This window comes from Pristiophorus japonicus, chromosome 21 (genome assembly GCF_044704955.1).
Source record: "Pristiophorus japonicus isolate sPriJap1 chromosome 21, sPriJap1.hap1, whole genome shotgun sequence".
Taxonomy (NCBI): Eukaryota; Metazoa; Chordata; class Chondrichthyes; family Pristiophoridae; genus Pristiophorus; species Pristiophorus japonicus.
The window spans coordinates 65,570,857-65,597,196 of NC_091997.1; the positions used below are offsets into that span (position 1 = coordinate 65,570,857).

At 50.7% G+C, this 26,340-nt stretch overlaps 1 protein-coding gene across 3 annotated transcripts in view; it reads left to right on the forward strand.

Moving 5' to 3' along the window:
* crtc3 (CREB regulated transcription coactivator 3) overlaps positions 1 to 26,340 on the forward strand; it is an 89,788-nt gene that overhangs the window by 54,789 nt on the left and 8,659 nt on the right. The window contains exons 5-13 of one of the 3 annotated variants that reach the window (XM_070864906.1): positions 6,583 to 6,648; positions 7,919 to 8,022; positions 9,442 to 9,471; positions 11,409 to 11,494; positions 14,979 to 15,028; positions 17,334 to 17,551; positions 18,587 to 18,879; positions 20,067 to 20,279; positions 25,302 to 25,460. In XM_070864906.1, the coding sequence (XP_070721007.1) occupies positions 6,583 to 6,648; positions 7,919 to 8,022; positions 9,442 to 9,471; positions 11,409 to 11,494; positions 14,979 to 15,028; positions 17,334 to 17,551; positions 18,587 to 18,879; positions 20,067 to 20,279; positions 25,302 to 25,460 (1,219 nt within the window). The remainder of the gene's footprint in view (positions 1 to 6,582; positions 6,649 to 7,918; positions 8,023 to 9,441; positions 9,472 to 11,408; positions 11,495 to 14,978; positions 15,029 to 17,333; positions 17,552 to 18,586; positions 18,880 to 20,066; positions 20,280 to 25,301; positions 25,461 to 26,340) is intronic. The other 2 variants (XM_070864908.1, XM_070864907.1) reach the window with 2 other exon arrangements.

Here is a 26,340-nt window from a genome sequence, read left to right on the forward strand (position 1 = left end):
AGCCAGGGTGCTGCCATTGGCCTCCTGCGTCCTGCTCTGGGAAGGAGAGTCATCAGCTGAGCATCCGTGCTCCTTGATTGTTGTCCGGTGACTGCTTGACAGTGCACACGTGTGTGTGTGTGTGTGTGTGTGTGTGTGTGTGTGAGGAAAGGATCGGGTCAGCTCCGAGCCCCTCCAGCCACAGTCCAACCATATAAGAAATAGGAGCAGGAATCGGCCATTTGGCCCCTCGAGCCTGCTCCACCATTCAATAATGGCTGATCTGATCTTGGGCTCAGCTCCACTTCCCTGCCCGCTCCCCACAATCCTTAACGCGCCTATTGTTCAGAAATCTGTCCATCTCCACCTTAAATATATTCAATGACCCAGCTTCCACAGCTCTCTGGGGCAGAGAAATCCACAGATTCACGACCCTCTGAGAGAAGAAATGGGCGACTCCTTATTCTGAAACTATGCCCTCTAGTTCTAGATTCCTCCACGAGGGAAAATATCCTCTCTGCATCTACCCCGTCGAGCCCCCTCATAATCTTATATGTTTCAATAAGATCACCTCTCATTCTTCTAAACTCCAATAAGTACAGGCTCAACTGCTCAACCTTTCTTCATAAGACAGCCCCTTCATCTCAGGAATCAACCGAGTGAACCTTCTCTGAACTGCCTCCAATGCCAGTATATCCCTCCTTAAATAAGGAGACCAAAACTGTACGCAGTACTCCAGGTGTGGCCTCACCAGGTGTGGTTTTCCCTGACACCTGATGACACTTGCTGTCCGGGGTCACGTGTGACGGGTGGTTGCTTGAGTGAGGTATGGGACTGTACCCCAGCCTCCGCTAGAGGGTGGGGGGAGCAGTGGCAGAACATTGGACTGGTGAAGACTAAGTGAACTTGGCATTGGACCTGCTCTAACCTTAGGCCACCCATACTGCATTGCCTGGTCAGGCCCTGCAACAAACTCGTGGGAACCAACAACGTGATTGTTCTCAGGGGTTGGCGGTGTCAGGAGTTGAGCTGCTTCTGGGACCAGCAATAAGAGAAAAAAATAACTGAAAGCAGAGGTCTGTCGGTTTGTACATCTGCCAGTTTGCTTCGAGCACCATTCATTCCTGACGTAAATATGTAATCTAATACTTGTACCGGCCTTGATTGTACTGAGAACAAGTGCATTATTTTAAGAAATGCTAATCTTTGTTATATTGTACTTAACACAGTCTTCTTCCTTCATTGTTTTTAATTCCTTAAATAATACGGATCCTGCTGGTTACTAACTCCTTCCATTAACCAGGGAGCCTGCCGAGGAAATTCAAACTTGAGCTTATACTAACTCCAATTAATAAACTTGTTTTCAGCTCCATGCGCAGAGTGCTGTAACAAGATGCCACTGGGGTTTCCGTGGTATTTGTTATTTTAAGCAAAGTCGCTTGATTTCAGAGCAGTGTAATCCCTCCTGTTTTCCAGCTTTTAAATACCCTCCCTCTCTGATACACAGCGGATGGCTGGGCTACCCTGTTCCTGGACCATTGTTCGAATCCAGTCCGGACACAGACAGTGCAGGAATACTCGCCCTGCTCGTTTGTGCAGATTCATGAGGAATAGGAGTACAAGTGGGCTGGTGTGCTCACACTGCAGAAAAACATAGCCTGCCCGCACACACACAATCTTTCTCTGACAGCAATGGCCCCTCACTGTGTGCATGAGACCAATGCAAGGCACAGGCAGATAAACTAAAACCTACATAAAGCTGTAGTCCACTTTCTCGTCGAAACTGCAACATAACTGGTCAGGCGCACATGCTGTACAGAGGTTAAGGAGGAAGGCCTGAATCTGGTGGTTTCTGCGATGCCAGCGAGCTCTTAGTGTGCAGTCTTTTCTTACGTCAGCCTTGGTTTATAAATCCGCAGCAGTCAGTACGCCACTCACCTCCTGCAAAGGTGCTCGAAGGGAGACAGAAGAGGCTGCTGATGAATCTGAGAGAATCGCCATCTAACCATCCGTTTCAGATACTGTATCTTTTAATGTCTCTCCCTTGTTCTCTTTACTCTCTCCTCGCGTCCATGTCTGTCCGTGTGTGCGTTGTCTGTGCATTTTTGTCTCTTCTAATTCTGCTCTCTTGAGCATCCCTGATTGTAATCGCTCCACCATTGGCGGCCGTGCCTTCTGAAGCCTGGGCCCCACGCTCTGGAACTCCCTGCCTAAACCTCTCCATCTCTCTTTCCTGCTTCAAGGCGCTCCTTAAAACCTACCTCTTTGACCAAGCTTTTGGTCACCTGTGCTAACTTCTACTTATGTGGCTCAGTGTCAAATTGTTTTATCTCATAATAATCCTGTGAGGCGCCTTGGGGTGTTTCATATGATAAAGGCGCTATATAACCAGTTGTTGCTGTTACCTGCCTCTCTCCGATTGTATGTTTGTGTGTCTGTCTCTGTCCTTGTGTTTCTCTGTCTGTGTGCATCTGTCTGGTACAAGCTGCCTTTTCTCACACTCTCTATTTATCTGACTGTCTTTGTGATGTTTGCTTTGTCTCTCCCTCTGACTGCGCTTTCGTTCCCTTTCTCCGTATACGAGCTACTTATCAAACTGAGCTGTATCTATCAGGGTTTTCCTGAAGCTATATTTTTTTTTAAATCAGCATTTTCCCTTTTTATATCAGACCTATGGTGTGTGAGGCTGCTAATCTGTGTAGAGGAGATCCCTGTTCACCCAGTCCTCCTTTTAACGGGATTTTGTGTCTCAACGTGCTCCCATGCTATCACGCTTAAAGGCAGCAAATCAGAAGGTAACTTGTTTTCGAAGGGTCACTGTATCTCGGCCCCTCTTGTGGATTATGATCGTTTCCTGCCCCTATTAGTTAAACCCACACCCCAAATGTGCTTCGAGAGGCTGCCTGTGTTCATATTAATACAGAGATATGTGCTGACATTCCTAGTGCAGTACTGAGGGAGAGAGCGCTGCACTGTCGGAGGTGCCATTTTTCAGATGAGTCGATAAACTGAGGCCCCGTCTGCCCTCTTGGGTTGATGTAAAAGATCCCATGGCACTATTTCGAAGAAGAACAGGGGAGTTCTCCCCGGTGTCCTGGGGCCAATATTTATCCCTCAATCAACATCACTAAAACAGATTATCTGGTCATTATCACATTGCTGTTTGTGGGAGCTTGCTGTGTGCAAATTGGCTGCCGCGTTTCCCACATTACAACAGTGACTACACTACAGCTTCATTGGCTGTAAAGCATTTTGGGACCTCCTGAGGTTGTGAAAGGCGCTATATAAATGCAAGTCTTTCTTTGGAAAGGTTGGTGGAGGGACGTGCAAAGGCAATGGCTTCTCAAAACTCAGTTACCTCCCCATGTTCTGCTTGTAATTTTTGGACGTTGGATACTCTGTGTGGTGTCCACACACTTCAACAGAATATTTCCCCAGAACTGTTTGAGGACGCTAACTGCAAGTTAACACACCATCTTCGGGTAGTAAGGAACAAAGTTCTGTCTGAACAAGACTGAGTTTTAAAACCAACAGCAAATAGCTTGGTCATTTCGACCACAGTGCGAATGTTTCTGAATCATGGCCAGCCCCTTTTGGTCTCGTGCCCAAATCCACCAAACCAGCCCGATCCCACGGCTCGTGTATTGGCAGTGTGGCGTAGCCTGGAACACGTCATACACCCAGCAAAGAGCAAACCATAGGTTTTAATTCTGGGACCTCTGACCCCAGGAGCTCAGTGGGATCATCCGCTTTCTGTGCTTCTCTTTCTTTGTTGAGTTTCAAGCAACTTGTTTCCGTTTACGTCTGAGTAACCCTGTTCTAAAAGTTAGGACACTGAGTCCCTGGGAGAGTGTCTATATTTACAGGGGGTCCCCGGGAGTGTGTCAGTATTTACAGGGGGTCCCCGGGAGTGTGTCAGTATTTACAGGGGGTCCCCGGGAGTGTGTCAGTATTTACAGGGGGTCCCCGGGAGTGTGTCAGTATTTACAGGGGGTCCCCGGGAGTGTGTCAGTATTTACAGGGGGTCCCCGGGAGTGTGTCAGTATTTACAGGGGGTCCCCAGGAGTGTGTCGGTATTTACAGGGGGTCCCCGGGAATGTGTCAGTATTTACAGGGGGTCCCCGGGAGTGTGTCAGTATTAACAGGGGGTCCCTGGGAGTGTGTCAGTATTTACAGGGGGTCCCCCGGAGTGTGTCAGTATTTACAGGGGGTCCCCGGGAGTGTGTCAGTATTTACAGGGGGTCCCCAGGAGTGTGTCGGTATTTACAGGGGGTCCCCGGGAGTGTGTCAGTATTTACAGGGGGTCCCCGGGAGTGTGTCAGTATTTACAGGGGGTCCCCGGGAGTGTGTCAGTATTTACAGGGGGTCCCCGGGAGTGTGCCGGTATTTACAGGGGGTCCTCGGGAGTGTGAAGGTATTTACAGGGGGTCCTCGGGAGTGTGAAGGTATTTACAGGGGGTCCCCAGGAGTGTGTCGGTATTTACAGGGGGTCCCCGGGAGTGTGTCGGTATTTACAGGGGGTCTCTGGGAATGTGTCGGTATTTACAGGGGGTCCTCGGGGGTGTGCCGGTATTTACAGGGGGTCCCTGGGAGTGTGTTGGTATTTACAGGGGGTCTCTGGGAATGTGTCGGTATTTACAGGGGGTCCTCGGGGGTGTGCCGGTATTTACAGGGGGTCCCTGGGAGTGTGTTGGTATTTACAGGGGGTCCCATGGAATTGGTATTTGCATGAGGTTTCAGGCTCGTGTCAATTGCAGAGGGTCCAAAGTATGTCAATATTTGTGGGAATACTGCAGTGTTGCATCTGAGTTTGCTTGCGGTCCTGGGAGTGTGACGTCAGTCGCAAAGGGTTCCCGACAGAGAAGTTTCAAAACACTGATGTAACCCAGCTGGTCTGCAGCAAACAGATGATGTCAGTGACTCAAGAAAAGTTGGGTCTGCAAATGTAAGCTCGGGATGCAGCTGTGCATGCAATCAAAGTAAATGCGGCAAGGGAGTGCTGTGCACTTAGACTGTGTCTCAGTGTAGCTGTGTTAGATTGAGCTAAAATCGAGTACATGTGTTGTCTCCTGTAGAAAAGCATCTGTTCGTAAACCAACAGATCGAGAACATCTTCCAGTGGGGAGGGGTTGGGTCTAATTGACAGTTTAGATGTGTAACAGATACAGTAAATGCATCAGTGCCAGATTTGTGTTGACAGCACAGGGGTATAGGGCAGAATCAACCTCAGGATCCGAGCACTTTTATAAGTCTCTAATATAAAGAGTTAAATACAGAGTAAAGCTCACATCAAACACTCCCAGGGCAGGTACAGTGGGTTAGATACAGAGTAAAGCTCCCTCTACACTGTCCCATCAAACACTCCCAGGGCAGGTACAGCACAGGGTTAGATACAGAGTAAAGCTCCCTCTACACTGTCCCATCAAACACTCCCAGGGCAGGTACAGCACGGGTTAGATACAGAGTAAAGCTCCCTCTACACTGTCCCATCAAACACTCCCAGGGCAGGTACAGCATGAGTTCGATACAGAGTAAAGCTCCCTCTACACTGTCCCATCAAACACTCCCAGGGCAGGTACAGGGGGTTAGATACAGAGTGAAGCTCCCTCTACACTGTCCCATCAAACAGTCTCAGGGCAGGTATAGCACGGGGTTAGATACAGAGTAAAGCTCCCTCTATTCTGTCCTATCAAACACTCCCAGGGCAGGTACAGCACGGGTTAGATACGGAGTAAATCTCCCTCTACACTGTCCCATCAAACACTCCCAGGGCAGGTACAGCACGAGTTCGATACAGAGTAAAGCTCCCTCTACACTGTCCCATCAAACAGTCTCAGGGCAGGTACAGCACGGGTTAGATACAGAGTAAAGCTCCCTCTACACTGTCCCATCAAACACTCCCAGGGCAGGTACAGCACGGGGTTAGATACAGAGTAAAGCTCCCTCTACACTGTCCCATCAAACACTCCCAGGGCAGGGGGTTAGATACAGAGTAAAGCTCCCTCTACACTATCCCATCAAACACTCCCAGGGCAGGTACAGCACGGGGTTAGATACAGAGTAAAGCTCCCTCTACACTGTCCCATCAAACACTCCCAGGGCAGGTACAGCACGGGGTTAGATACAGAGTAAAGCTCCCTCTACACTGTCCCATCAAACACTCCCAGGGCAGGTACAGCACGGGTTAGATACAGAGTAAAGCTCCCTCTACACTGTCCTAATAATTTGCCTGAGACCCACCCTCGGAAAATTAATTTCTACTTCACCAGGGTTTGATGATGGGACTGTACCCAGCAAAAGCCAGCGCCTTCAGGAAAGGGAGGAACTTACTTTAAATAAACAGAGCGCGATGGTATTGCTGGGTGCTGGTATCAACTCATCTTGTGCCTTGATCTCTCAATGCACAGGACAAGTGCAGTCCCCTAAAACAAATCACGTCTGGTCACTTCTCTCGCTCTGCCTCCCTCTGCTCTTGGTAACCTATAGACTGCACTAGATTGCTGCTGTCTGCCTTTCTCTCTCTCTCACTAACACATTCGTAGGTGGAGAGTCAAAGTGAATCAAGACCTCTCTCTTTGTGTCCATTTTCTCTGCTTTGTAAAGGAGCATCCCGCCATGGGGCAGTGAGGAGAAACCGCCTGGATTGAGACTGATCTCGGCCCTTAGCAGGTGACGCATTTTCACAATCTTAATCCTCAACGGCATCTCCGGGCGCTCTCTACCTATAGAATTACCACCGCCTTTTCCAGTAGGATTTCCTGCTGTTCCAGTTCCCAGGAATCAGCAGGCCTCTGACATATCAACAGTGTGTTACTTTTAATTCTTATGGACCAGCATTAATCTCCCTATTTTCTTCATTCCCACTCCCCTAACTGGCCACCGACCTGCCCCCAAGCCAGTGCTGCTCACAGCAGCAAGGAGCTCAGATGACTTTCCAAATACTCGAGATTTTGTTAATGATTTAAGAATTTTGTTAGTGATTTGCAGGTACGGTCAATTGTGTAAACACGATCCATGGGACTGGGGGAGAGGGAGCGGACCGAGGGGGAGGGACCGAGAGAGGGACGGGGGAGAGGGAGGGATGGGGGAGAGGGAGGGAGCGAGGAAGGGAGGGAGGGAGGGAGGGACGGGGAGGGAGGGAGGGACGGACGTGGAGAGAGGGACGGGTGGAGGGGAGAGGGGCGGAGCGAGGGAGGGAGATGGAGAGAGGGAGTGAGAAAGTTCTCCCCTCGACCCCTGTGAATAGTGATCCGTGCGTCGTTAACAAAATCCCAAGTGTTGGGGACTATGCTTCCCCTCATTGTTGGCAGTACTGAGGGAGCGCCGCACTGTCGGAGGGGCAGTACTGAGGGAGCGCCGCACTGTCGGAGGGGCAGTACTGAGGGAGTGCCGCACTGTCGGAGGGGCAGTTCTGAGGGAGCGCCGCAGTGTCGGAGGGGCAGTGCTGAGGGAGCGCCGCACTGTCGGAGGTGGCAGTGCTGAGGGAGCGCCGCACTGTCGGAGGGGGCAGTGCTGAGGGAGCGCCGCACTGTCGGAGGGGCAGTGCTGAGGGAGCGCCGCACTGTCGGAGGGGCAGTTCTGAGGGAGCGCCGCAGTGTCGGAGGGGCCGCCTTTCAGATGAGACGTTAAACCGAGGCCCCGTCTGCGCGCTCAGGTGGACATAAAAGATTCCATGGCGCTATTTCGAAGAAGAGCAGGGTAGTTAACCCCGGTGTCCTGGCCAATATGTATCCCTCAATCAACATCACTAAAAACAGGATATTATCACATTGCTGTTTGTGGGAGCTTGCTGTGCGCAAATTGGCTGCCACGTTTCTTGCATTACAACAGTAACTACATTTTGAAAGTACTTCAAGCGCTTTGGGGACCCCGAGGGCGCTTTAAATGCAAGCCTGCCTTGTTTTTCTTTCGTCTCACTCTCTCCTCGTCATTTCTGCAGGACAAACTCGGACTCTGCTCTGCACACCAGTGCTCTGAATCCCAATCCGCAGGATGCCTTCATGGGAGGGAACCAGTTGTTTCCACAGCAGGACCGGCGGCATGGTGAGATCACGCAGAATGTCTCCTGGCCATCTGGGACGATTGAAGTGTCCTGGGGTTAGAGAGGTGGCAGGATGGGGGGGAGGTTGAGTAGGTTGGGCCTAAATAATCTGGATTTTAGAAGAAAAAGAGATGTTTTCATTGATTCTGAGAGGGCTTGGCAGGGTAGATGCTGAGAGGCTGTTTCCTCCTGGCTGGCTCTCGGGGGCACAATCTCAGGGTAAGGGGTCGGCCATTTAGGACTGAGATGAGAAATTTCTTCACTCAGAGGGTGGTGAATCTTTGGAATTCTCTGCCCCAGGGGGCTGTGGAGGCTCAGTCGTTGAGTCTATTCAAGATCAAGATGGATAGATTTTTTGGACTCGAGGGGAATCAAGGGATATGGGGATTGGGCGGGAAAGTGAGGTTGAGGTGGAAGATCAGCCATGAACTTATTGAACGGCGGAGCAGACTCGAGGGGCCGTATGGCCGACTCCTGCTCCTATTGCTTATGTTATTGTCAGTCGGGGTTCCCACTCCGAGTCTGCTGGTGGGGGCATGCGTGTGGTTATCGGGTGAAGGCGGGTTTGAGTTCGGCTGCGATGCTTTACATGGTAGAATAGCTTGCCCGCAATCATCGTTCAGGTTGAAACATGAAGAATGATCTGTTGAGTGAGGTGGCAGTGGACTGCTAGTGCCCGTGAAACTGTGCCCAGGTAGGGTATCGTCCAGAGAGAAGGAAGTCAAAGAGAGAATTTAAAAAATAAAACATTTTGCTCTCTCACTTTCCAGCCCAGTGACATTTCGCTGGAGTAAAGTTTGGAATTCTTTGGAGCTCCAGAAAGGTCAGAGTGTAGGCTGGATTCATCTTGTTGAAATGATGATGCTCTGTGACTGTTAGCTGGTTGGTGACGCGCTCTGCTCTGTGATTGTTGTAATGAATGCACCTGCGAATATGCTCACAGGTTTGTAGAGCCAGGGGGCATTTGTATAATTTGTGTTTTAGTGCCCTCAAACCCCCCCCCCCCAAAAAAAAAACAAGGGGGCACTTGAAAAGTTTTTGGAGTGTCCCTCCCCCTTTAATCAGGGGGCACTAAATTACTGATCACAACTTAAAATAGTTGTAGAGCTGGTTAGTACTTGGAAGGGAGACCGACTGGGAATACCAGGTGCTGTAGACGTCTACAAAAATAATTGTAGAGCTGTTGCCTTGTGAGTGACTTAGCCAGTCACGTGATGTTCACAAGACTCAATAAAACCCCGGCCAGTTGGATTTGGGGGATCCACGATGGGGCAGGTGGATGAACCGGTAATGTGTAGTGTGATTGTTCAACCTTTTGCTAATAAACCAACTGTTCTTAATAGCAATGTGTTGCTATGAATTCTTAAGCAAAGAACCCATGAAGCAAATACATTACAATTGTCTTCTCTTTATATTTGCAGTAAACTATGAGATGGACAGTCTGGGGGAAGGTGAGTCCTCGATGGCCTCATGTTGTTGCGAGTTCTTGCGCAGGCTGAAGTCACGTCAGAGGGTTGGAAATATTGCAAAGGGATCCACGCCCAGCACCTGAGCTCATTCATATGGTTGCATCCCAATTGAGAGCTTGCTTGCTGTCTACTCCCGGTCTGTGACTTCAGTCCTTTTCTGTCACTAGATGTCAGGGTGATCAGGAGCTGGCGATGTGCTCCTGGGCTCATTTAAGAGGAGCGAGGGATGGGAAGATGGTAGGGATGGCATACTGTCAGATCCAGTGGTTGGAGGCTTTCCTCCGACCCAGCCTTGTCACCAGCAGGTGGAGTAATCCTGTCGGCACCCTCTAGTTACAGCAATAAAAGTTGCTGCTTGCCGACAAACCGACATCCACCACATCTCTGACTTGCTGTGTAAAAAGTGCTTTGAGGCACTTTGACATGAAAATAACTTAATCAGGTGAGAGTTTCAAACAGGCTGCAGACTCCGAATGAATCATTCCCAAACCACCCCAGGTCTGTAGAATATTTAACACTTTGCTTCTTTTGATTGCCTACATTATCAGAATTCTGTGTTCAGTCAGCCAAGTTTCCTGAAATAAATACAATTCCCTCCGCTCCCCCGCTGCCTCAGTGGGTGCCCCCGCTCACCCGCTGCCCCAGTGGGTGCCCCCGCTCACCCGCTGCCCCAGTGGGTGCCCCCGCTGCCCCAGTGGGTGCCCCCGCTCACCCGCTGCCCCAGTGGGTGCCCCCGCTCACCCGATGCCCCACTGGGTGCCCCCGCTGCCCCAGTGGGTAACTGCACCCTCCCATGTGGATCCAAATTGAGCATTCGCGTTCCTGGTTCCACCCCCAGCCTATGCTGGGACAGCTGCTCTCCCTGGCTGTGGTGCTGACCCGCACAGAGCAGGAAGGGACCAGGTCCCTGCTGGTGCTGCGTTAGCTGGTCACCGCCAGAGTGGGAGTAGGGGTGCTGCAGTCGCTCTTGCCTTCCATCCCTGGGTCAGAGAGGGGCAGGATCAACCAGGGTTTCTGCTCGGCATCACTGACCAGCAAATCCTGCTGAACGGTGCACAGATAAAGGCAGGATCATGGTCAGCAGTGGTACCCCCCCGGCTGTCTAGTGTTCACTGTGCAGGCTTAGCATATAGAACCTTGCTTAGACCACGCTTGGAGTACTGTGCGCAGGCTCGAGGGGCCGTATGGCCTGCCCCTGCTCCTAATTCTTCTGTTCTTAATTCTTCTGTTCTTGAATAGCATTGATGCATTTAAGGGGAAGCTAGATATATACATGAGTGAGAAAGGTATCGAAGGGTGAGATGAAGTATGATGGGAGGAGGCTGGTGTGGAGTATGAACACCGGCACGGACCCGTTAATCCACTTTGACAGCCGGTGGCAGTCTGACGATCATGAGCAGCCACCTGCCAAACTCAGTCTTCAGTGACGGCGGAAAACCTAGAATTTACCAACAATCACAAGATCTCTGACTGCCCAAATCACTTTCCCCTAAAACTGCAGCCACGCTCTGCCAGGAGCCTTTAGCCGGGCTCTCAGCCTTGTCCCTTGTCGAGCTGTTCATACTACGCACAGAGGTTTACAGCAGGACTGAGTCTCCCCTTTGAATAATTGTTTTTTTTGCGTGTGACGCAGTATAAATAATTTATTCGAGGGGAGCAGATGCTTTGTGGCGTGCTCTGAGACCAAACTTCTGACCTCACCTGAAATAAAAACCTTCGATTAGGTGGAGCCTGGGCGTCTAGTTAATCGATACAGTGATCGATTAATTATTTCAGTAATCGATTCAATGTTCGATTATGAAATTGTTTCATATTATCCTAATCATTTCGTTTTATTTTTCTTAAGTTTTTTTTTGATCCAATCTTATTTTTTCCACCATCCTCATTGCATTATTAATAGATTACTGCTTTTTATTCAGTCTTTTCATTCCCGGTCCTGACAAGTGAAGACAGTCTCTTAAAGCTGAACAAACCTTTACCAAAACAGCTGTGGGAAGCCAAGAAGGTGAGTGGCAGATTGCAGCAATAACCGGTTTTCGCCAACATCGCCGCTGCTTCTAGTTTCTGCACCTTTCTGTTGGAATCCACAATCCCATGCTGCTTTTGTGTAGCTTCCTCATATCATTTCCACTCGGCACTGGCTCCTCCACTGTGATAGGGCTCGAATTTTACAGAAATTAAACTTGCAAAACAGTTGTGAAATGTTGAAATGCAGGGTTTGGGGGTGGGGGGTGGGTGCGGAACCACCAGTTTTAATTCTGCCGTTAAGGGTTACAAACCTGACCTGTTCATGTCTGCAGCGAATGCTGGAAATACTCAGCGGGTCGGGCAGCATTTGTGGCGAGAGAAACAAACGATTCAGGTAGATAACCCTTTGTCAGAACCATAATTCCTGGGGAAACATTCCTGACCTCAGTGAGGCGAGTATTGGTGAGAGGGTGTGTTACACAGAATGTACAGCATAGAATAAAACCACATGAGCCTCCTCCCACCGTACTTCATCAAAGCCTATCAACATGTTCTGACGAATGGTCATCGACCTGAAACGTTAACTCTGTTTCTCTCGCCACAGATGCTGCCCGACCTGCTGAGTATTTCCAGCATTTTCTGTTTATATTTTGGATTTCCAGCATCCGCAGTAATGCTTTTGTATTAATGTCTGCGCTGAGCATCTGAGAATGTTTGTTCCCCCTCCCCCACCTGTGCTCAGGATCTACGATGCAGGCCCAGCATGCTGGACACCGCTCGAGTTGAGAAGAGTTGGCGAGAAGGTGAAGTAGTTCAGGAGAAGTTGGGTTAGCAGGCACCACGGTTGGGATTTTAAAAGCGGAAGAAGCGAAGACAGAGACAAGGAAGGAGTGTCAGTTTTGAGGCACAGAGTCAGTCTTGATTTCAGCACAGTGAGGATGGAGGACGGAGGAAGTGTGGGACAGGGGATCTGGGGCTGGGGATGAGAGGAATAGTAACTCTGTTATTATCTAAACAGGAAGGGAGATGAGAAGGACCATGATGAAGACAGAGGTTGGAGGCCAAAGCTAAGAAAGGAATCACTTATCTGTTGACTAATTTCATTTTAAATTATGCCAGGGTATCTAGGGATGTGGGCCAAAGCCCAGTGGATGGGAGAACAGGCTGGAGGGGCTGGATGGCCCCCTGCTCCTGTGTTCTAAGTGTGTTGTCTGCTGGACGAGCCTCCCCAGATATGGCTGCTGTCGCCGAGCTTTACAGAGAGCCCGGAGTTGTTGAGGGGATGAGAAGTGTTTACACAAAAGCGGAAATGAGTTCTTTACAGACCGCTTCAGCAATCGGTGCAAAAAGTTAGATTTTAAAGAGCCGACAAACTTTTTGAAATAAAGTCGCAAAATGCTAGAAATCTGCAGCAGGGTCAGTGGATATCTGACCCCGAGGGAAATGTCGGCCCTCCTCCTCTGTACCGATACAAACTGAGCCCCTGTTCCCAGCATTCTAATTTCCACCTGTGTGTGTGTGCGCGCGTCCGCCTGTGACTGTGTGTGTGTGTGCGCGCGCGTCCGCCTGTGACTGTGTGTGTGTGTGTGTGTGTTTGCGCCTGAGTAAGGTCTTGATCCAGTGGCAAGGGGATCCAAGACGACTGGAGACCAGACACTGCTATATGGGCCTAGTTGCCTTCGGCGAGATGTTGGCCGCAGGCTCGGCACTGGGTAGCGCCCCTGGTGGTAGGTGGTCCGAGGCCTGGTTGGGGGCAGGCATTGGGAGGGTCAGTGGCCCACCGGGGTTCAGAGTGGGAGGGCAGGGGGGTCACAGCCATGGAACTCACCACATGTTGGAGGAGGAGGAGGAGAACTCCAGGACATAGTCAATGTATTTACTGAGGCGTACGAAAGCTTGCGCCTTACACTAAACATCCATAAGACAAAGGTCCTCCACCAGCCTGTCCTCACCGCACAGCACTCCCCCCAGTCATCAAGATCCACGGCGCGGCCCTGGACACCGTGGACCACTTCCCATACCTCGGGAGCCTCCTATCAATAAGAGCAAGCGCCGACGACGAGATCCAACACCGCCTCCAGTGCAGCCTTCGGCCACCTGAGGAAAAGAATGTTTGAAGACCAGGCCCTCAAAACTTCCACCAAGCTCATGGTCTACAGGGCTGTAGTAATACCTGCCCTCCTGTATGGCTCAGAGACATGAACCATGTACAGTAGACACCTCAAGTCGCTGGAGAAAAATCACCAACGATGTCTCCGCAAAATCCCCTGAGAAGACAGACGCACCAACATCAGTGTCCTCGACCAGGCCAACATCCCCAGCATTGAAGCACTGACCACACTCAATCAGCTCCGCTGGGCAGGCCACATAGTTCGCATGCCAGACACGAGACTTCCAAAGCAAGTGCTCTACTTGGAGCTCCTTCACGGCAAACGAGCCAAAGGTGGGCAGCAGAAACGCTACAAGACACCCTCAAAGCCTCCCTGATAAAGTGCAACATCCCCACTGACACCTGGGAGTCCCTGGCCCAAGACCGCCCTAAGTGGAGAAAGTGCATCCGGGAGAGCGCTGAGCACCTCGAGTCTCGTCGCCGAGAGCATGCAGAAATCAAACGCAGGCAGCGGAAGGAGCGTGCGGCAAACCAGTCCCACCCACCCCTTCACTCAATGACTCTCTGTCCCACCTGTGACAGAGACTGTGGCTCTCGTATTGGACTGTTCAGCTACCAAAGAACTCACTTCAGGAGTGGAAGCAAGTCTCCCTCGATTCCGAGGGACTGCCTATGATGATGATGATGATGATGAGTGTGCCTGTGTGTGTGTGCCCGTGTGTCCATGTGCCTGTGTGTGTGTGCCCGTGTGTCCATGTGCCTGTGTGTGTGTGCCCGTGTGTCCATGTGCCTGTGTGTGTGTGCCCGTGTGTCCATGTGCCTGTGTGTGTGTGCCCGTGTGTCCATGTGCCTGTGTGTGTGTGCCCGTGTGTCCATGTGCCTGTGTGTGTGTGCCCGTGTGTCCATGTGCCTGTGTGTGTGTGCCCGTGTGTCCATGTGCCTGTGTGTGTGTGCCCGTGTGTCCATGTGCCTGTGTGTGTGTGCCCGTGTGTCCATGTGCCTGTGTGTGTGTGCCCGTGTGTCCATGTGCCTGTGTGTGTGTGCCCGTGTGTCCATGTGCCTGTGTGTGTGTGCCCGTGTGCGTCTGTGCTGCTTCCCCTGTCTTGTCGCTGACCCTGACCTGAGCGCTCTCCAGCATTATTTCCCCTGAGGTAAAGCGCACTAAGAAAGAGGCTCTAAGCGAGACTTTATGCAAGTCAAGGGCCTAAAGTGCATGCTGCTTTCCTGGTTGAATAGCTGAAGTCAAGATGAGCCGGAGAGAGAGTGGGTTGCTTCTTTCCTCACGCCTTTTACACGCAGGTGTGGAGTGGTTCTCCGTCGCGGCTAAATGTTGAGCTGCCAAAGTCCCTCTCGCCGACCTCGGGCATGGAGGGTGATGCGGAATTATCTCTTTGCTTGCTCTGTTCCTCAGGTTCAATCCTTGTCGTCTCGTCCCAAGTCCTGTGAGGTCCCTGGCATCAGGTGAGTGGATTTTTTATTTGTTCCCTTGGGATTGGCTCGCGACATGTCCTCAACTGGTCACTCTGTTGATGAGTGTGTGTGTGGGATCTTGCTGTGTGCAAAATGGTCACTGCGTTTGCCTCCATAATAGTCACTTCACTGCAAAAATAATGCACATGTGCCGTGCTTTAAGGTGCGATGAGATGCTGCATCGATGAGGTGTTGGTATGAAATTTTGACCATGTTTTTTCCTCAGCCAGTATCTATCCACACCCCACCTGTCTGGTGCAATGTGATCTGTGTTCCAACACACCATAAGCTAACGAGAGAGGGACAGCTATTGTTTGAAAGGCTGTAGAATCAGTGCCACGATTCAAGATAAGCTTAGGCTGGGGTTCTACCTGCCAAGAGCAAGGGGGAACAAGCAGACCCAAGTTACACCATCAGCTCTGCCTTGTTCCCTCACCCAGGATAGAAAGGAAGAAAGACTTAGATTTATATAGCGCATTTCATGACTACCGGACGTCCTAAAGCTCTTTACAGCCAATGAAGTACTTTTGCAGTGCAGTCACTGTTGTAATGTGGGAAACACAACAGCCAATTTGCCCACAGCAAGCTCCCACAAACAGTAATGTGATAATGACCAGACAATTTGTTTTTGTTCTGTTGATTGAGGGATAAATATTGACCAGGACACCGGGGATAACGCCCCTGCTGTTCATCAAAATAATGCCGTGGGATCTTTTATGTCCACCTGAGAGGGCAGACGGGGCCTCGGTTTAACGTCTCATCCAAAAGACGGCACCTCCGACAGTGCAACACTCCCTCAGCACTGCATTAGATTGTCAGCCTAGATTTATGTGCTCGAGTCCCTGGAGTGGGACTTGAACCCACGACCTTCTAACTCAGCGAGTGTGCTGCCCACTGAGCCACGGCTGACACTTGCTGTAGATGCAGACGTTCCCTCACTGGCCTCGAGATAAATTTGTTAATGAGCCGGGTGGACAGACAGATCTTGGAGGATTTCTTGGACTTTCCTTTGAACCGGTAACATTGGAGCATGTTGTTATGCTGCTGGTGAACTCCAGGCTGCTAGGAGCTGGTCTCACTCCCGTTCCCTAAATTCAATTTGGGAAAGCTCACAGCGGAATGACATCTCGTGTGCAGAGACATGATGCTGAACCCGTCACATCTTGGTGTGGAATGATTAGCCTCTCACTGAGTCCAGTGAGAGAGTCTGTCTGTAACAACCGGTAACACCATTTCATTTCCTTTAAAACAATTTGTATTTGTGTGACATTTATTCCTGCAGTGAGGTTTGCCATAATAGGTGTCTGTTTTGGATGCATTGTTGTTAGAGGTAGCTTCGCTCATCGGTAACATTGTCACCTTCGTTTCAGCGGATTGTGGGTTCAGGCCCCATTCCAGGGCTTGAACATATAATCTAGGCCAACACCACAGTGCAGTACTAACAGCGTGCAGCATTGGTGGAGGGGCGGTACTGAGGGAGTGCCGCACTGTCGGAGGGGCGGTACTGAGGGAGTGCCGCACTGTCGGAGGGGCGGTACTGAGGGAGTGCCGCACTGTCGGAGGGGCGGTACTGAGGGAGTGCCGCACTGTCGGAGGGGCGGTACTGAGGGAGTGCCGCACTGTCGGAGGGGCAGTGCTGAGGGAGTGCCGCACTGTCGGAGGGGCGGTACTGAGGGAGTGCCGCACTGTCGGAGGGGCGGTACTGAGGGAGAGCCACACTGTCGGAGGGGCGGTACTGAGGGAGTGCCACACTGTCGGAGGGGCAGTACTGAGGGAGCGCCGCACTGTCGGAGGGGCAGTACTGAGGGAGCGCTGCACTGTCGGAGGGGCAGTACTGAGGGAGCGCCGCACTGTCGGAGGGGCAGTACTGAGGGAGCGCCGCACTGTCGGAGGGGCAGTGCTGAGGGAGCGCTGCACTGTCGGAGGGGTAGTGCTGAGGGAGCGCTGCACTGTCGGAGGGGCAGTGCTGAAGGCATGCTGCATTGGCGGAGGGGTAGTGCTGAGGGGTTCCATCCTTCAGATCAGATGTTAAACCATGATGGTTTCGGTGGATGCTAAAGATTCCCGTGCTCAGAGAAGAACAGTGAGTTCCCCTGGTGCCCTGGCCAACCGTTCTGCCTCAACGAAAAACAAGTTAACTGCTCATTCATCTCACTGATGTTGCGGGATCTTGCTGTGCGTGTAATAGCTGCTGCTGTTGTCTGTTGTTTTGTCGGCACTTCATTGAAAAAGTAGTTCACATGTCGAGGGTTTTCAAATGCGACGAGAATTTGTTGTTGTGCTTCCGTCCTCCCAGTATCTATCCATCCCCGGACCAGAATGTTGGGTTGTCACATTTTCAAGGGTCACTGAACACAGGAGGCTCTCTGCCCGACCTCACGAACCTCCACTTCCCATCACCTCTGCCGACCCCCCTGGACCCCGAGGACGGTGCCTTCCCCAACATCAGCGGAGGCAACAGTACCGGCAACCTGGCCGCCACCATGACACACCTGGGCATCAGCAACTCTCAAGGTGAGAGGTTTGATCGGCGCTGCTTTAACCAGCCAGCCTATCTAGTTTTTCATTTATTGGGGAAGCCTCGGTCAAGGCCCATAATCCAAGACACCTCCAAAAGAGCAAGAGCCAAGACGTGGTCCATCGGGGACCAACACTTAGGTGGGACCAAGCTTGGCTTTTCAAAGCCTGAAGGTGTGCTGGGGGAAGGGAAGACTGAGTATCTCCACAGTTAAACCCTCAGTGCCTGAGGTGATTCACCACACAACTAGCACCTGTCTGATGGCCACACACACCGGCCTTGTCCATTTAAAACGGAGATGAGGAGGAATTTCTACTGAGTCGAGAATCTTTGGAATTCTCTGCCCCAGAGAGCTGTGGAGGCTGGGTTATTGAATATATTTAAAGTGGAGATAGACATATTTTTGAATGATAAGGGAGTCGAGGGTTATGGGGAGCAGGCAGGGAAGTGGAGCTGAGGCCAAAATCAAATCAGCCATGATCTTATTGAATGGCGGAGCAGGGTCGAGGGGCTGAATGGCCTACACCTGCTCCTATTTCTTATGTTCTTATGTTGTCCGGCACGGGATCACTGGATAGCGATTGGTAACCCAGGCAGACTCCCCATTACCCTCCCACTGGGAGCCCAGGGACACTGAGGGTGATTATCATACCTCTACTGCCAGTTAATTCAGCAGACTGTGTGTTGAACCTGGAGCCTTGGTGCACTGTGTGGTTACATTCTAGACTGAGAGCATGTCTACCAACAGTTAGTGAGTGGAATTAATGTAGAGGAGTTCTTGTGCAGCCATATTTGTTAAAACTCTTCAAATCACACCACAGAAGGAGGCCATTTGGCCCATCGTGCCTGTGTCGGCTCTTTGAAAGAGCGATCCCATTAGTTCCACTCCCCCTGATCTTTCTCCATAGCCCTGCAAATGTTTCCTTTTGAATTCCCTTTTGAAAATTATTGCATCCACCGCCCTTTCAGACAATGCGTTCCAGATCTTGAGCTTATTATTCAGTTTTTGATTTTTTTTCCCCCTATTCTAGGTCTGTCCACCTCTTTGCACAGCTCTCTGAGCAACCCGTCGATCCAGGCTTCCCTCAGCAACTCGTTGCTGCAGTCCCCTCTAAACAACCACTCCCTCAGCAACCCCTCCATCCACTCCTCGCTCCGCTCGTCGCTAAGCAACCCGTCCATCCCAACCGCCTTGAACAGCTCGCCGCGGCGACGGCAGACACCGGTCAGCCCGCTGACCCTCTCGCCGGGGATGGAGTCTCGCAGGTCTCTGAACAAACAGTTCTCGCCAACAATGTCACCGACCCTGTCTTCAATTGCACAAGTAAGTGTGACCTCTTAAACGTGTCTCCGGTGTAACGGGATGCAATTACTTTCTGATAACAGGAGGGTTTTTTTTATATTTGTTCCTGGGATGTGAGCATCGCTGGAAAGACTGGCATTTATTGCCCATCCCTAATTGCCCCTTGAGAAGGTGGTGGTGAGCCGCCTTCTTGAACCGCTGCAGTCCGTGTGGTGAAGGTGCTCCCACAGTGCTGTTAGGGAGGGAGTTCCAGGATTTTGACTCAGCGACTATGAAGGAATGGCCGATATATTTCCAAGTCAGGATGGTGTGTGACTCGGAGGGGAACTTGGAGGTGGTGGTGTTCCCATGCGCCTGCTGCTCTTGTCCTTCTAGGTGGTAGAGGTCGCGGGTTTGGGAAGTGCTGTCGAAGAAGCCTTGGCTAGGCGGAGGGAGTGAATGTTTAAGGTGGGTGGATGCGGTGCCAATCCAGTGGGCTGCTTTGTCCTGGATGGTGTCGAGCTTCTTGAGTGTTGTTGGAGCTGCACATTAGTAATAACAGCACAGCTCTGGTGTAATGCTAAAGCCATACAGACCAGCCAGGGTGCGTCAGGTAATCCCAGAACTCTGTCCTTGGCCTCAGCCAGGCTTCCTGCTCCTGATCACGGTCAGGCAGCCTTGGGTGCAGTGTGTCACAGGACACGATGGGGCTTGGTCCAATAGTCTGCTGACACTCACAGTCTAAGCTCACAGAACAAAAATGGGCAGTTGCACAAAGGTTCTGAGTGCAGCCGACTCCGCTGCAATCCAGCAGTCAATGCTTTCTGGAGAAAAGCAGTTTGCATCGTACTTAAACCTTTCAAAGTCCGCATGCTGCCTTGTTTGTTGTTCCAATTTAAGCAGTTTTGAGCCTTTGTCCATTAAGCATTGAGCAGGGAAGCACTGCTTCGAGGTTGCAGCATGTTTCTGAGAGGCAAGAAATCGGTCCCTGAGCCAGCCACGTGCCCCAGCCCAGCCTTGTCCCGATTGTGGGCCAGGCAGCTGAAGAAGGTGCAGAGAGGCGAGGCGATGCTCGTTTAAAAGTGCTGCCAGTTTGAGAAATGTGCAAAAGCAGAAATCAGAAGGACATGACGAGTGTGTGTTCGGGGCTAATGCTGTCCGGGTTGTGGGGGAGAAGCCAGCCCTTTCCATCCCTGACATTGAGTCTAAATCTGCCTTTTGGTTCTCAGGGAATTCCCTTGGACACGAGCAATATGACAATGGAACACCTGCCGCCTTATCCGCTCTACCAACAACTCCAGCAGCCCCTGCACCAATCCCAGCACAAGGTCCAGCAGTCCCAGCAGCTGATGCAACAATCCCAGCAGCCACAGGGACAATCGCCACTCTCACCACTGCATCACCTCTCTCAGCCATCGCCATTGGAGCTGCACTCTCCCTGCGTAAGTACTCCGTTATTATATGCAGCGAGCGTCCTGTCTTGTCTGTAACACAAGATGGCCAACAAAGTATTCCTAACATTTCATCACGCAAAGATTAAGTGCAGACGAATGAAGCCATTTATCTCGCCCTTTCATAAGCAACCTCCAGTCCTCCCATCGCAGTGTCTACATCACCTCCTGAATGGCTTCAGAGTTGAAGCCTCACTCCCCTACCCTTACTGTCCTGATGACAGTCCTGAACTTGCCTTTTGCTAATTCGTACCTACGTTCTCTTATCCTGCAGTCGTAGCTTAACTTAAAACGGATTAACCTTTTGTATTCCGCTTACTATATCATACACTTCAGTGAGGTCTCCGTTATATTGTGGGGTTTCATTTTACATCAGATCTTCTCGCTCAATAACCAATTATCTACGTGTGTGATTTTACCATAATCTCATTAATTTTAGCTTGACAGCTTCAGGCATTAAAACACATCAAGAAAAGTGCACAGCACAGCTTTACATCAGAGTTCATGTCGTCCACTGGATAGAGGCAGTGTTTTACCACTAATTGATGTCATAAGATGACCTTTGCTCCACTTATGGTGACCTGCTGCCCGCTCAAATGCCCAAACAAAATGATCAAATCGTCTCCTTCAAATTTTAGAATCAAATTAGATTTAATAGATTGATAGGCAAAATGCTTGATAATCTCACCTTTCCATCGTGGTCAATAAGCACACTATTGAGGTGAGTCATGGCTTCAAACCAACACATTGCATTATTTTACAAAAATACATGAATGGGCAGTTTAAAGTTTTCATACTGAGCTTCGTGAATTTACTACACAGCTCATTTTAAGAAAAAAGGATGATAACTTGCATTTATATAGCACCTTTAATGTAAAACGGCCCGTGGTGCTCTAAAGGAGTGTTATCAAACAAAACTTGACACCAAGCCACATACGGAGATGTAAATGCTTGGTCAGAGAGATACATAGAAACATAGAAAATAGGTGCAGGAGTAGGCCATTCGGCCCTTCTAGCCTGCACCGCCATTCAATGAGTTCATGGCTGAACATGCAACTTCAGTACCCCATTCCTGCTTTCTCACCATACCCCTTGATTCCCCTAGTAGTAAGGACTTCATCTAACTCCTTTTTGAATATATTTAGTGAATTGGCCTCAACAACTTTCTGTGGTAGAGAATTCCGCAGGTTCACCACTCTCTGGGTGAAGAAATTCCTCCTCATCTCGGTCCTAAATGGCTTCCCCCTTATCCTTAGACTGTGTCCCCTGGTTCTGGACTTCCCCAACATTGGGAACATTCTTCCTGCATCTAACCTGTCTAACCCCGTCAGAATTTTAAACGTTTCTATGAGGTCCCCTCTCATTCTTCTGAACTCCAGTGAATACAAGCCCAGTTGATCCAGTCTTTCTTGATATGTCAGTCCCGCCATCCCGGGAATCAGTCTGGTGAACTTTCGCTGCACTCCCTCAATAGCAAGAATGTCCTTCCTCAGGTTAGGAGACCAAAACTGTACACAATACTCCAGGTGTGGCCTCACCACGGCCCTGTACAACTGTAGCAACACCTCCCTGCCCCTGTACTCAAATCCCCTCGCTATGAAGACCAACATGCCATTTGCTTTCTTAACCGCCTGCTGTACCTGCATGCCAACCTTCAATGACTGATGTACCATGACACCCAGGTCTCGCTGCACCTCCTCTTTTCCTAATCTGTCACCATTCAGATAATAGTCTGTCTCTCTGTTTTTACCACCAAAGTGGATAACCTCACATTTATCCACATTATACTTCATCTGCCATGCATTTGCCCACTCACCTAACCTATCCAAGTCGCTCTGCAGCCTCATAGCATCCTCCTCGCAGCTCACACTGCCACCCAACTTAGTGTCATCCGCAAATTTGGAGATACTACATTTAATCCCCTCGTCTAAATCATTAATGTACAGTGTAAACAGCTGGGGCCCCAGCACAGAACCTTGCGGTACCCCACTAGTCACTGCCTGCCATTCTGAAAAGTCCCCATTTACTCCTACTCTTTGCTTCCTGTCTGACAACCAGTTCTCAATCCATGTCAGCACACTACCCTTAATCCCATGTGCTTTAACTTTGCACATTAATCTCTTGTGTGGGACCTTGTCGAAAGCCTTCTGAAAGTCCAAATATACCACATCAACTGGTTCTCCCTTGTCCACTCTACTGGAAACATCCTCAAAAAATTCCAGAAGATTTGTCAAGCATGATTTCCCTTTCACAAATCCATGCTGACTTGGACCTATCATATTACCTCTTTCCAAATGCACTGCTATGACATCCTTAATAATTGATTCCATCATTTTACACACTACCGATGTCAGGCTGACCGGTCTATAATTCCCTGTTTTCTCTCTCCCTCCTTTTTTAAAAAGTGGGGTTACATTGGCTACCCTCCACTCCATAGGAACTGATCCAGAGTCAATGGAATGTTGGAAAATGACTGTCAATGCATCCACTATTTCCAAGGCCACCTCCTTAAGTACTCTGGGATGCAGTCCATCAGGCCCTGGGGATTTATCGGCCTTCAATCCCATCAATTTCGCCAACACAATTTCCCGACTAATAAGGATTTCCCTCAGTTCCTCCTCCTTACTAGACCCTCCGAACCCTTTTATATCCGGAAGGTTGTTTGTGTCCTCCTCAGTGAATACCGAACCAAAGTACTTGTTCAATTGGTCCGCCATTTCTTTGTTCCCCGTTATGACTTCCCCTGATTCTGACTGCGTTTGTCTTTACTAACCTTTTTCTCTTTACATGTTAAGGAGCGTCTTAAAGGAGGATAGCGAGGCGGAGAGGTTTAGGGAAGGAATTCTAGAGCTTAGGGCCAAGCAGCTGGAGGCATGGCCACCAATGGTGGAGCGATGAATATTGGAGATGTGCAAGAGGCCAGAATTGGAGGAAGGCAGATATCTTGCGGGGGAGGGGGATGTAGAAGCTTACCGAGATAGGGAGGGGCGAGGCCACGGAGGGATTTGAAAACAGTAATGGTGCAGCATTACTGATACCCTGGACGGAGGTTTGAGCTAAGCTGTTCCAAAGTTCGCTGATTCAGTTTTAAAATGTAAACAAGTTTTTTCTGCTGCCTGCCCATTTTGTAGCTCATTCTGTGAAGAGACAGAAACTTCTCAGTTACCTGCTTTATCCTCATCCATGCCTTTGTTACCTCTAGACTTGACCATTCCAATGCACTCCTGGCTGGCCTCCCATATTCTACCCAACAGAAACAAGAGGTGATCCGAAACTCAGCTGCCCCGTGTCCCAACTCGCACCGAGTCCCGCTCATCCATCACCCCCTGTGCTCGCTGACCCGTGTCCTAACTCGCACCGAGTCCCGCTCACCCATCACACCCTGTGCTCGCTGACCCGTGTCCTAACTCGCACCGAGTCCCGCTCACCCATCACCCCCTGTGCTCGCTGACCCGTGTCCCAACTCGCACCGAGTCCCACTCACCCATCACCCCTGTGCTCGCTGCCCGTATCCTAACTCGCACCGAGTCCTGCTCACCCATCACCCCCTGTGCTCGCTGACCCGTGTCCCAACTCGCACCGAGTCCCGCTCACCCATCACCCCTGTGCTCGCTGCCCGAGTCCTGCTCACCCATCACCCCTGTGCTCACTGACCCGTGTCCCAATTCGCACCGAGTCCCGCTCACCCATCACCCCTGTGCTCGCTGCCCGAGTCCTGCTCACCCATCACCCCTGTGTTCACTGACCCGTGTCCCAACTCGCACCGAGTCCCGCTCACCCATCACCCCTGTGCTCACTGACCTACATTGGCTCCCGGTTAAGCAACACCTCGATTTCAAAATTCTCATCCTTACTCAAATTCAAATCCCTCCATGATCTCACCCCTCACTATCTCTGTAATCTGCTCCACAACCGTCCCCGAGATGTCTGCACTCCTCCAATTCTGCCCTCTTGAGCATCCCTGATTATAATCGCTCCACCATTGGTGGCCGTGCCTAAATCTCTACAACTCTCCACCTCTCTTTCGTCCTTCAAGGCGCTCCTTAAAACATAGCTCTTTGACCAAACCTTTGGTCACCTACGCTAATTTCTACTTGCGCGGCTCGATGTCAAATTTTTTATCTGAGAATACTGTAGTGAAGCGTTTCACTAAGCTAAAGGCGCTATATAAATACAAGTTGTTGTTGTTTAAGTCCGTGCTGTCGGGGATTTGGCTCACCCAAATAAGAGGTCTCTTGGGCAGACAATTGCTTGTTTAGTTAAGCCCCCTGTTGGGTGAATGGAATAAGACAACACCTAGCCACTTGGTTAAAGGAACCATTTCATTTCACGGGTTGTACAATCTCTCTTTTGTTTGCTAATTGACATTCCAAATTACAATAATAACTAGCCTGGATCCATCTCTACTAGCTCAGTGTTAAGATAACCAGCTGGATTTAACATTGCATACACATTATACATTTTTGCAAAAAATCAGTTCAGACAATACTGGTAAAGACCAAATTGTTGTAACAAATGAAAGACTTGCATTTATAAAGCGCCTTTCATGTCCACCAGCTATCCAAAGCACTTCACAGCCAATGAAGTACTTTTTGAAGTGTAGTCACTGTTGTAATGTGAGAAATGCGGCAGCTAATGGCCGCACAGCAAGCTCCCACACGCAGCAATATGATAATGACCAGATCATCTGTTTGAGTGATGTTGATTGAGGGATAAAAACTGGTCAGGACACTGGGGAGAACTCCCCTGCTCCTTTTTGATATAGTGCCATAGGATCTTTTCCACCAGAGAGGGCTGATGAGGCCTCGGTTTAACGTCTCATCCGAAAGACGGCATCTCTTGACAGTGCAGCACTCCCTTAGCACTGCACTGGAGTGTCAGCCTGGATAGATTGTAGTACAGGTACTATATAATATAATCCAGGTTATTTTACTTCCTGTGCTAACACAGGAGTGGATTAGGTCAAATATTATTTCAAGCTTTTTGCGTGAACTGTTCTTTGTTGTTTGACAGAATGACACAATGGATAACATCTTCGACGATCCATATTTTGAGCAGCAGTTGGTTGGCAGACAGCCCAAGCCATTATCACAGCAGGTATGGAGGTTTGCCATCAGCAGGCCTATGGAGATCCACAGCAGTCTAGCGATGTCAGAATATGATCGGGTTATGGTACGCTAATTATTTTACACCCTGGTATATCGTAGTGATCACAGTGTGACATGTTCCTGTCATTCTTCATTCATTGCCCCCACCAACAAAAATCAAGGTCTTGTGGTGTTTGCATTTAGCTGTTTTTCATCTGTCACTGTCATCAGTCAGTGGGCAGTGTTTGCTGCAAACCAGTTAGATTTTCACTAACTTTATTCAGCAATGCTGCTTAGAATATGGCCCCATCACCTGCCGCCCTCAGCAACCCACCTCCCCCTCGCCTCCCTCCCTCGGCAACCCACCTCCCCCTCGCCTCCCTCCCTCGGCAATCCCCCTCGCCTCCCTCCCTCGGCAATCCCCCTCGCCTCCCTCCCTCGGCAATTCCCTCGCCTCCCTCCCTCGGCAACCCACCTCCCCTTCGCCTCCTTCCCTCGGCAACCCACCTCCCCCTCGCCTCCCTCCCTCGGCAACCCACCTCCCCGTCGCCTCCCTCCCTCGGCAACCCACCTCGCCTCCCTCCCTCGGCAACCCACCTCCCCCTCGCCTCCTTCCCTCGGCAACCCACCTCCCCCTCGCCTCCCTCCCTCGGCAACCCACCTCCCCCTCGCCTCCCTCCCTCGGCAATCCCCCTCGCCTCCCTCCCTCGGCAATCCCCCTCGCCTCCCTCCCTCGGCAATTCCCTCGCCTCCCTCCCTCGGCAACCCACCTCCCCTTCGCCTCCTTCCCTCGGCAACCCACCTCCCCCTCGCCTCCCTCCCTCGGCAACCCACCTCCCCGTCGCCTCCCTCCCTCGGCAACCCACCTCGCCTCCCTCCCTCGGCAACCCACCTCCCCCTCGCCTCCTTCCCTCGGCAACCCACCTCCCCCTCGCCTCCCTCCCTCGGCAACCCACCTCCCCCTC